Consider the following 11371-nt stretch of genomic DNA (forward strand, 5'->3'; position numbering starts at 1 on the left):
TTTGCTGATCTGCTGTGGTTGTCATTGTGACATTTGTTCTGTAGAGTTAAATCTCGATGGGGATATATTGGCACCATCAAGAAGAGCATCACTGTCATTAGAAAATGTTGCCCCGAATCCTTCGCTAAGAAGAACATCCAGTTTGAAGAAGACAAAACGTTCAGCCCTGCTGGATTCTGGTGAGCTCTTGCATTAAATGACATATAAGGACTGATAAAATATTTGGGTATGTGCAGTGAGGCATTTCCAGAGCTCAGTTTGTTTAGTAGGACTTGTTTGTGCAATGGATTGCCTGGGAGCCTTTGGGAGGTTATTGTGCTGGTGGTGCTGGTTGTGAAGATCAGAGCTCATCACTCTCCTTGGAAATGATTTGCTTCTAAACTTTGGTAGGAAGGTGTTTGCAACGTGAGAGGGTTTTTTTCTTAGCCCAGCAACTTCAGTGATGCAAGGTATTACAGGGTATTACAAGGTATTACAAGGTATTACAAGGTATTACAAGGTATTACCGGCAAACAGATTCTTGCAACCCCTTCCCAGAAAAACATGTCTGGGAACATCTCGTCACTGTGATGCCTTCAAAATACGCAGCAGAAGCCTCTTCAAACAGGCTCCCATTGGTGGCAGTCAAAGCTCTAGAGTTTCTCAGGGGACTTGTAAGTTTTGCTCTGTTGGTCTTGGCACGTTGTGCATCAGCTTTTACCTGAAAGATGCTACATTTGTGTTTGGGACTTTTTGAACGGATGGTTATGTACAAAATAACTGATTCACATCTCCTGGATGATGGATGTTGTGCAAGGGAAAACTGTCTCTTTGAAAACCTGGTCCCCTTGTGGCAGCAATCTAAATACAAAAAGCTGGAGGTGTGTTTTCTACCCGTGGATGAATTGTTCTCTTCCCGTTGCTCAGTGCGTTTGATGGCCTCCTGACTTTTCAGATGAAATTCCTCTTGGGCTTCGAGGGCGCTATAAGGACCGGACCCCGTCGGTCACGCACAGCCCTGAAGTAATGGATCCATCTGAACTAGAGCCCTTTGCAAAACCAGAGGCAGCCCTGACAGAAGCTCTGGCACTCCTGGCTGATGACGACTGGTATGTGCAGAGTCCTTATCCGCAACCCGCTGCACTGTGTAAGGCTTTCTTTTTGATAACTTGCCTTTAAAAGCACTGCCAGGTGATGACAACATCAAATGCAAGAAAGGATGACAAGTGATGGGTGAGAAGAATTTTGTTTTATTAATTCAAATCGGAATTAAGCTGCTGTTAACTCCTGGAGGAGCTGTGCTGTCCCTGCTCATTGCGGGGCAGCTGGTCTGGGTGGCCTTTGAAGGGCTCTTCCAGCTTCAAGGATTCTATGACTATACGAGGTGAATGACTGTAACTCAAACGCTGTAAGCGAAGGCCTCGTATTCAGGCTTTCAGAAACGTTTAGAATCCCTTCTTGTCATTCCTTGTGAAATATGGAGCTTCACCAATTCTCTGACTGGCACGAGGGGGCTGCAGCGCTGTTCCTCTTCTCAATTCTAGGGGGAAAGTACTCCTCTAATTGCCACCACTGTGAGCAGCGGGCAGAACTCAGAGAGATGAGTACGTTAAAATAGCCCTACTGCCGCATTAAAGGGACAACTCACCTCAGAAGAATTTTCCATGTTGTGCATCCCTGCCTTATTCTGCAGTGTATCTTGTTTGCTCTTTGGTTTCCGTCATTCTGCTTTCATTTCTTTTGTGAGACGTTGGCGAGGGTTTTGAATTTAAATGTTCTCTTTGCACAGGGAGAAGAAGATTGAAGGGCTGAACTTCATTCGGTGCTTGTCTGCGTACCACACAGCTGTTCTGACTGGGAAGCTCCATGAAACGAGTTTGGCTGTGGCTCAAGAGGTTAAATTTTAATAGCAGAATATTTCACTGACTGTGTGTGTATATAAATCCGTGTCTTTTATAGCTGTGAGATACGCTGGAGTGAAATGCAATGTTCAGCTATGATTAGTTTTCCTCTGCCTCACGAGGATGAGTTTATAGTTCAGCAGAGAAGCTCATGCATTAGATACCAACAGTTTATTTCTTTTGTTAAAAGGCTGAAAAGATTTACAGCGTAACTTGATAACGTTTTTGAGTGCATGTGTTTTAATTCTCACACGTTGTGAATCGAGTTAGAAATGTTATTTCTCAGTTGCTTTTGAAGTTGCTTAGAAAGGGAAACGTGAAGCTTTTCTTATTTTACATTTATTTTATAAACATTATTCATTGTTTGTTTGGGTTTTTCCTGTGTGCAGGTCAAGAATTTACGCTCAGGTGTTTCTCGAGCTGCTGTGGTCTGTTTAGGGGATTTGTTCACCTACCTGAGAAAGAGCATGGATCAAGAACTAGATAATACAGTAAAAGTCCTTTTGCACAAAGCTGGGGAATCCAACACATTTATAAGGGAAGAGGTAGACAAAGCACTGAAGGCTATGGTTAATAATGTGACTCCAGCACGTGCACTTTGTTCTCTTATAAATGGAGGGCAAAGGTAATTCTTACAAAGACTTTATAAAGAACTAACTTACCAATAGATTAAGTATATCAAATATAATCATTAGAGAAATATCACAATATAGCAGGCAGAGAATGGAAAATACAATAAGTCAGCTGTGCAAAGCTTCTGCCCAGGGCGCCGTTTGTTGGCATAAATGTCAAATGTAACCCCTTCCTTTTGCTGCGTTACCTACGGAGCGGGCGGCTGACTTTGGAGCTGGTGGTTTCTGGTGGTTTTGCAAGATTTCAGTCATTTTATTCAACGTTAATAGAATGTTCTTAGGAAACTGCTGGTTTGCTTTGCCTGAAGCAGCTCACAGAGCAGTTCTCATTGCCATTCATTCTGCAGCGAAAAGCGTCTTTTTCAGTTCTTCAGCATTGCTTTCTCTTTAGAAAAATGATGACAACTTCCAGTTCTCTGGCTGCGATCATCCTGGCTGATTTCATGTTGTTCTCTATTTGTTGCTGCTTAATAGTCTTTCTGTGTCTGCCTTTAATTTCCTTTACAGTGGTGACGGCCTTTATTTTCTTGACTCCCTCAGATATGACAAGCTTCCATTTCTGGTTCCGTGGTTTGTGGTTCTGATCTCTAGCTCACTCCAATCTGTAGCAGAAGTCACATTCTTGTCTCTCACCCTACCTGTTAAGTATGCTGTTCTGTTCTTTTATATCCTCATTTCCTGCACTATCAAGACCTAACAGAGCCATTAGGTGTTTCACTATGTTAGCTTTACACCTGCTTGTATTTAATCTGCTTCTACGTCATCGCTTAGATATGAATTCCTTGTAACCTATCCTTTCCACTGAATATCTCAGATGCCCCATTATAAATCAGTCCGTAGGTTTGCTGCATAGCTAGAACTCGTAACAGTTAGTTTTGATTCAGAATACTTTGTTTCTTGCTTTGTTTCTGGGGAAGCTGGTTGCTTTGGAATGTACAGATTCTGTCTGCTGAAAGCCAATGAGAACCGTACTTCAGTTATTTGAACTTCAAACTGAAAGGCAAATATCTGCCTTAGCATTGAGATTATGTAAGAAATGTGTCTGCATGTAGTCGTTTGGGAGAACTGAAGAGCAGCAGCGGGCAGTCATTGTGCATTGCTTTAGCTCAGGAGCCATGTAATATGGTCCAGTTTTTACTCCCTTCAGTACTCCATCCCTTCTTCAGCTGTCCTTGGCTAAGCAGTGCTGCCAACCAGAACAGGCTGAGTGTGAGCTCTGTCTTCAGTGGCAGATTCAAACGCACACACAGATCCCCATGGGATCAGCAGGGATCCGACCCCTCAGTCTGTGAACTCAGGGACACTTCCAGACATTTAAGGCATCAGAATTACTTGAGCTCTGAGTAAGGAGCACCGTGTGCATTTAGTGCACGGCACGTCCTAGGTGTAGCCCCGATGTAGCACCGTGAGCTTCACATTCTCTAATCCTGGGTTCAGGAAACTCTGACCACGTTGGCACCCAAGCCTGTGTGGCACATCTGCAGTTAGCATCTCTGTGGTCTGTAGCAGTCAGTAATGGTAACTGCCTTCCCATGGGGAAATGTGGAGGGAAAACAGGCTGCATCTTCGCTGCAAAATGGAAGAACTGTTTGACACAACGGCATGATTACAGAAAGGATGTATTTTCTGAATCCAAGCCGTGTGTTTGTTGTATTCACCATGTCACCATTCAGGTTAACAGCTATGATTGTGTGTAGGATCCATAAGACCTTTTCAAAACGTACCCATCTTTCTGCTAAGCCTGCTTCAAGCCTACTGTGATCACACGTATTACACTTGCAGCCCTGAGTAGGCCTATGTGCTGAGCCTTCACCCCTACAAAACTGGTTCTGGCTTTACCATCAAGAGCAATGAGAAACATTTGTTTGCTTTTATGAGGTACTGCTCTAAAGACATGGGATAACTGCTGCAAGCTCACCATGCTGAGCAGATTCCCGAGTCACAGTCGTGCTTCCAGAACAAGAAATTGTAAAACCACGTTTCTTATGTGTATGAATATTGCTGACTTGCAGGATCTGATATGCACAGGACACAGTTTCCTGCTGTTCTGCATGAGCAGCAGGCACTTGTGAGGGACAGAGGCTTGGTTTTACTTAGTCTTTAAGCCTCATAGGTGTCATTTTCCCACCAGCACGTACTGTAGGAGATAGGTTGTGTCTGTTTCCTTTCTCCCAAGCTCATGAGATCTGGGGCTCCTGTACAGACAGGACAGCAGGTACTGAACTCTAGTATTAAGTTATGTAGCCTGGAAGCAGCTCAGACCACAGCAGTGTTAGCACAGAACTCAGCATGCTGGCTGCCACGTTACTTCATAGATCTTGGCCTGAGCTGCATCTGGAGTTGCAAAATGTTCAGCTTTAATAGAGCCCATTGGCTGTCACTGTGCCAACTGAAGGTGCTTTGTGCAATAGAATCTAGGGGTACCTTCACCTCCAATGAGGCCGTGATGTTTATGGTACAAAATCCTTCTGAAACAGGAGCAGTCATTCAGGAAGGACGCGGGATGGCTGCATCAGGCTGAGAAGCCAGGGAAGCCAGTAGTGTGGATAGCAAGTCCTTCCTTCTCAGCTCCTTCCCTTAAACCCGGCGTTCCTTTGGAACAACAGGCCATAGCAACACCTCATTCACTGTGCATTAAAACTGTCCTCAGAACCCAGTGATGAAAATAAGACTGGAAGGCTCCAGATCTGCAGAGCTGCGTACTGTGAGCATGTGGGGTCAGCGGGTACTGCAGGATTTGTGTGCAGGATGAGTTTGCTGCACAAGTTTGAACATTAATTCAAGTTTTCTCTGGCTTTTACCAGCATAAGGACGTAAAGTCCTCTGTCTTACAGAAAACAGGCTCCTGCAAGGCTTATAGGAGTCGGTAGAATAGTGCTTTATTTAATTTTAAAGCAATAGAAATGATAGGGGATTTCTGTCTGAACGTGGGGACTTGTTTCACATGAAGTTGATGGGAGGAGCCTGTAGTGGTGAGCCTGCCTAAAGATTTCACTAACATCTGTAGGGAAATCAGAAAATAAATTCTCACGGGACAAAATGACCATCCTTAGTCACCTGAAGAGTGCAGGGTTCTGCCCCGCGGGAGGAGCAGGGGCTGCAATGGTCCTTAACAAAAAGGACATCATCTTTTTCCCTTCTATGTTCATGTGGTGTGGGATTCTGAGTGAATGAAATGCTGCTTGATGATACTTCTCCCAATGGACTATCCTTTTAAATGGAGCTGCCAGGCTCTGCCTTTTCTGTAAAGCCAGAATAGGTACCTGCATATCAGCAGTATGCTCGCTGTAGGCTGTGCTAAAGAATAATAGAGCGTAGTTGTATGCCATGTTTGCTAGGGTATATAAGTTCTGTTAGTTAGCTGCTGTCATGAGCTCTTACTAAGCAGTCGTGTTCTCTTTAGCCACCTGCACACAGCGGTGAGAAGATGCACAGCCCAGCACATGGCAGATATTATAGAACGTGTGGGACCGGAGTGGGTGCTGTCTGGAACCAAAGGTGTCACTGACAGGACTTTCCCTGCGATCACCAGGTTTGCACTGGATAGTTCACAGCAAACAAGGTTAGTGAAGTCAGTAATTAAGCAAAACATACTAGAGGTGGCTGAAATGTCTGCGTAGCTCTGTGTACGGTGCTCTGCTGCGGTAGATGGCTGTTAAGATAATGTGTGATGGGAATTACCTGAATTACCACCTAGCAGCAGGAAGGAGAGGGAATCAGTGGACGTGCTCTTCTGCCATGTGCCCTCCCCAGGCCATGGGAATCTGAGCTCCAGGATGCATGCTGTCTGACCAGCAGAGCTGGGCCACCCTGTCTAAATACAGCCAGTACTTGAACACTGAAATGGAAGACTGTTCTCAGCCTTCCATGTGCTCATTTGTTGGTCAGGTGATGATTGCTGGCCAGAGTTTCCCTGGAGGAAGGTGGAAAGGAGCCTGGTGACATGTGCAGATAGACAGCAATCTTTTTGCACTGCTCTATTTTGAAGGTACATTTGTCTAAATGTGCAGATGGCTGCTCACTGATGTGTATGGCATGTCTTTTCCCTGCAGGTATTATGGTCGAAAGATGCTTTTCTGCATGATGACTCATCCTGATTTTGATAAAACACTTGAAAAGTATGTGCCAGCCAAGGATTTGCCTTACATTAAGGAATTTGTTAACAATCTGCATCAAAAGGTATGTAGAAAAACTTGTGTAACAGCTGAGAAACACAAACTTTAGTAGTAGTTTTTAGTTATAGACATTGGATCTATAGTGAATGGGAGGACTGTATTCAAATGAAGACAGGTAATCAGATTAATACAGTGATTGTTACCTGACCTGTCCATGCCTTTAATCCTTGCAGATACACTGGACCCGCTGTACTTTGCTGCTGTGCTTTGCATGGCTGTAAGACTTGCCTCTAAAGAGTCTCTGGTGCTGCAGAATTACCAACCAGCTTAATAAGTCGTTTCATTTTGTGCAGGGTTTGGGAGAGATGCCCTTAGACACACCCTCAGCAAAAGGAAGACGTTCTCATACCGGCAGTGTTGGACATTCGAGGTCATCGTCTACTTCCAGAGATGCTTTCAGCATCACTGACAGGTAAGGATCGTCCTGAGTAGTTTATGCTGTTAGTAACTGATCTCTAGGAGAATAATCGCATGATGAGAAGGGAGCACAGAAAGGTGCTCAATTCACAATTCACAGAAGGTCACAATTCTGTGATGGAATTTTAAAAGCACAAGAGACTCAAACTAGGCCAGAATGTCTGTATCAGAGAATACAGAGCTCATAGAGTCTGAGACTCCTCTGGGCTGAGGGCGTCTATCAGGCACCACCTACTATTCAGAGTAATTAATTCCAGGCCTGATAAGATTTGCTTTTTGCTTCTGTATTTGCCCTTACACAGAAAGGGAACATTTAAGACTAAAGACTCGTTTCAGTTTGCTGATGTATTTGCTGACTAAAAGTTCTTCCTTTTCCACAGGGAGGCTGCAGAAGCACGTGAGGTCAGAAAAGCAGGTCCTCGTAATTCCCTGGAAAGTGAAGAATACGTTAAGGACATTGTAGGTTTATTGAATGCAAAAGACTTCCGCGATCGAATAAGTGGAATTAAACAACTGTTATCAGATACAGAGAACAACCAGGACTTTGTTGTAGTGAACATTGTGAAGGTGAGTGTGTGACAGCTTTCAAACTCAAAGGCTTTTAAAATTCCATCACAGAATTGTCTGCTAAAAATCACGATTTCTTCTTTCGATAAGAATGTCTGGTTAACAGGGAGGCTCTGAGGGGTGGGTCAGGTGTGCCTTAAGAGATGTAAGCTGCAAGGGTAGTAAAGGCAATAAGCAGGAGGAGGAAGTTGGAAGCTTTCACCTGGGCAGCAGTTAGAGAAGTGTTTCTGGAATACTCTGTGCAGTCTTTGACGCTGCTGCTGAGAAGGTACCAAATAGGAACAGGTAACAGGCAGAGCAGGAAGGATCAATCAAGGCGTGAGACATCGTCGCAGGCAGTTGCAAGTTTCATTATTAGCTTTGTTTATCTTGGAGAAAGTGGGGAAGGGTCGTCACTGTAGTATAACAGCTTGGGGTAAGTGTCCTTCCCAGGAGGAAGGGAGAGAAAGATGTGGTGATGTCCAACAGTTGTGACTGGTGAGTTGATAGAGTGAAAATGAGGTTGACCTTTAACAATGCGACGCCTGTGCTGTAAATCAATAAAATACTGCTGTGAAAATTCATGGCATCTTAACTAGGAATGTTTTTTACATCCTTAAGATCCGATTGCTTTTGTAAAGAGGTGAAATGTAGAATGATGGGCTGGATGCAGGAGCTGCAGGATAGACACAGTGTGAACAAACTGTAAGAGGTTCGGACAGAGCGTTCCTGTGAAGGATTCCTTTTCCTAACGCCTCTGAAAGGCAAAAAAAACCCAAACATATTTAGATTATTGGATATCTTGTAGTAACGCGTAGGGGTTCTAATAGTAGGGGTTATTAGTTATTAAGACAACCATGTCACTGTGTGCTATAGAAGACAGAAGTCAGACACATTTCAGAGATCCTACTGGATGTTCTTTTTGCCGACTAGAGCTGTGTCTCATTAAAAATAATTGCTTGCAAAAATTGGAGCTGTGCAGAAAGATACAGACGGCTGGTCTGCTTCAAGTACATTGTAGAGCAAGGCCTGACATTCAGATCAAGTGGGTTGGGTACCGCTGGGGCACGCACAGCATGAAAATAAACAGCGAGTGTTGCTTTACTTGCTCCAAAAATAATCCCAAGTATTTGCGTATCAGAGCCGTCTTTTGCTGTGGTGAACAACTGAAGTGTAAAAACAAGCAGGCAACGTAACGTCCCCCTGAAGTACGTATTGGTTCCGATGGATGCTGTTTGGATGCCTTTTCAGATCTTCGATGCTTTCAAGTCTCGCTTACATGACTCCAACAGCAAAGTAAATCAGGTTGCTTTGGAGACGATGCACAAGATGATTCCGTTGCTGAAAGACAATTTATCACCAGTTATCAACATGTTAGTTCCTGCAATGGTAGATAACAACCTGAACTCCAAAAATCCAGGGATCTACGCAGCTGCGACAGATGTTATTCAGGCTCTGTGTCAACACTTAGGTAATCTGCTCTCTCTTCTTTTTGAGGAGTTTTTATTGCATTATGGTTTAAAGGCCAAGAGTTGTTCTTTCCAGTCATTTCCAGTCAGTCATTGTGTTGTTCAATACATCCCTGCTTTTACTCTCACACATTTTAAAGCATGCAAGTCAGTGTAGTTATTTCCATACAGGAATAGATAGCTAGACTTGTCCTAACTGTGGAGGTGGGTTTGTTATGTTTGCATGGCAAGTCTGTCACCACCCGGCAGCGTGTCAGAATGCTGAAGCTCTTAAGCAGGTCAAAGAACCAGACGTGGGGATTTGTACATGGCACAGCTGTTTGTGTTCCTCAGCTCTTTTGGCTTTGGAGCAGAAATGACTATTTTCAGTAAAGGAAAATGCTACATCTTACCAGACCCTCTGAATTAGGGCTTGTTAAGATTATCCTTGTATGGTTATATTCCCTTTAATAAATTACCTTTATTCTTGGACTTAAAGCATCATAAGCAAGATTCTTAGTTGCTGTTTGTTTGTTTGTTTTCTAATGTGCTTATTTCCAGTAATTTTGTTTACAATTCTTAACATGTTTTGTTCTTTAAATTTAGACAGCTATTTGCTCCTGCAGCCGTTCTGCACGAAAGTCCAATTTCTGAATGGAAAAGCTAAACAAGACATCACAGAAAAGCTTGCTGGTGAGATGCCATTTTGATTTGCACGCTTGTTTGTGTACCATCCTAACTATGCAAACTCCTTGTAGGTTGAGGTGGTTGCATATCTACCACAGTGCACTGTGAGCATTAACAATATACCAGCTGTCAAACTTCACCCCCTTGTAATGCACATTGAAGCTAGTACTGACAAAAGAAAAGATGATTCTATGTAGTAATAGAACTGCTCAGGTTGGAAAAGGCCTTAAAGATCGAGTCCAAGCACAGCCCAACCATCCTACCCTAACAGCCCTCCACTCAGTCGTGGCCCTGAGCACCACATCCAAACGGTTTTTAACCACGAATGTGTTTAAAGGGATGGCGACTCAACCACCTCCCCGTGGAGCCCATTCCAGTGCTTAACAGCCCTTTCTGTAAAGAAGCATTTCCTGATACCCAACCTAGACCTCTTATGGTGCAACTTGAGGCCGTTTCCCCTCATCCTGTCAGCAGTGAGAAGAGAGCAGCCCCGCTCTGCTGCAGTCACCTTCCAGGTACTGGAATAGAGCAGTCAGGTCTCCCCTCAGCCTCCTCTTCCCCAGCCCAAACAGCCCCAGTCCCTTCAGTCTCTCCTTGTAGGCCGTATTCTTCAAGCCTGAGAGAGAATGAAAGGGACGTTTGTAGGGAAAGCTCGTAACTGTTCCTGGACCACTCATGGTGCTGTGAAAACAGACAAGCTTTTGTGCGCAGCGTTCCTTCATTAGTTGCTGTGAGAAGATGACATTCAGTACCCAAAGCAGGGGCTCGCTGCTGAGTTGCATGTTGTAATAGTCCCCAGCCACTGCTCACTAACCACTCTTGTTCTCGCAGACCTCGTAGTGGAGCTGTACCCACGGAAGCCTCACGCTGTGGAGCAGAAGGTTCTAGTTGTGCTGTGGCACCTCCTGGGCACCATGACCAGCAGCGGCGCGCTGCCTGGAGCGGGAGGGAACATCCGGGCGGCCACAGCCAAACTGTCCAAAGCGCTTTTTGCACAGATGGGCCCCAGGCTGCTGGCTCACGCCGCAGCGCAGCCACCGCACATCAGGAGGAGCCTGGAGGAGTTCCTGGAGATGGCCACCTAACGGCGCCTGCGGGCTGATGGCAGATGGCGGCTGTTTATGTGGGGACTCGTGGGGCGGCGATCAGTTGGCACGTTCAGTCGGCACGTTCAGTTGGCACAGCAGCGGTGCTGCGGCGTCACGCGGTGCCCGGCGGTGCAGGCCCAGGCCGTGCTGCCCTCACAGCACCGGGACCTCTGAGCGCCTGCACGGAGCCTGGCAGGGCAGCGCCTCAGCACGGCGGGCCGCGTGCTGGGTGTTTGACCCGGGCCGTGTTGGGCCCCGCCTGCAGCCGGGCCGCGCGGAGCCGAGCGGGGGCAGCCCGCGGCAGCACGGCAGGGCCGGGAGGAAAGCGCCCGTTACTGCCGCCCGCTGCCGGCTGTGCGCGATGTACGAGAACTGACGGCAATAAACGGATTTATTTCTGTAACCGCGTCCTCGCCTCGGGGCTCTGTGTGAGTGTGTGTGTGTGTGAGTGTATATGTGTGTGTGTGTATATATGTGTGTGTGTGTGTGTGTGTATAT

At 45.6% G+C, this 11371-nt stretch overlaps 1 protein-coding gene across 3 annotated transcripts in view; it reads left to right on the forward strand.

Moving 5' to 3' along the window:
• TOGARAM1 (TOG array regulator of axonemal microtubules 1) overlaps positions 1–11165 on the forward strand; it is a 36722-nt gene extending 25557 nt beyond the window's left edge. For 2 of the 3 annotated variants that reach the window (XM_072338659.1, XM_072338660.1), the window contains 11 exons: positions 45–179; positions 935–1088; positions 1769–1874; positions 2270–2505; positions 5916–6074; positions 6565–6691; positions 6981–7099; positions 7485–7671; positions 8902–9121; positions 9705–9791; positions 10617–11165. In XM_072338659.1, coding sequence (XP_072194760.1) covers positions 45–179; positions 935–1088; positions 1769–1874; positions 2270–2505; positions 5916–6074; positions 6565–6691; positions 6981–7099; positions 7485–7671; positions 8902–9121; positions 9705–9791; positions 10617–10870 — 1784 coding nt within the window. In that variant the 3' untranslated portion in view covers positions 10871–11165. Of the gene's footprint in view, positions 1–44; positions 180–934; positions 1089–1768; positions 1875–2269; positions 2506–5915; positions 6075–6564; positions 6692–6980; positions 7100–7484; positions 7672–8791; positions 9122–9704; positions 9792–10616 lie in introns of those variants that run through there. The other variant, XM_072338661.1, reaches the window with a different exon arrangement.
• Positions 11166–11371: the final 206 nt, after the last annotated feature.

This window comes from Excalfactoria chinensis, chromosome 5 (assembly GCF_039878825.1).
Source record: "Excalfactoria chinensis isolate bCotChi1 chromosome 5, bCotChi1.hap2, whole genome shotgun sequence".
Taxonomy (NCBI): Eukaryota; Metazoa; Chordata; class Aves; order Galliformes; family Phasianidae; genus Excalfactoria; species Excalfactoria chinensis.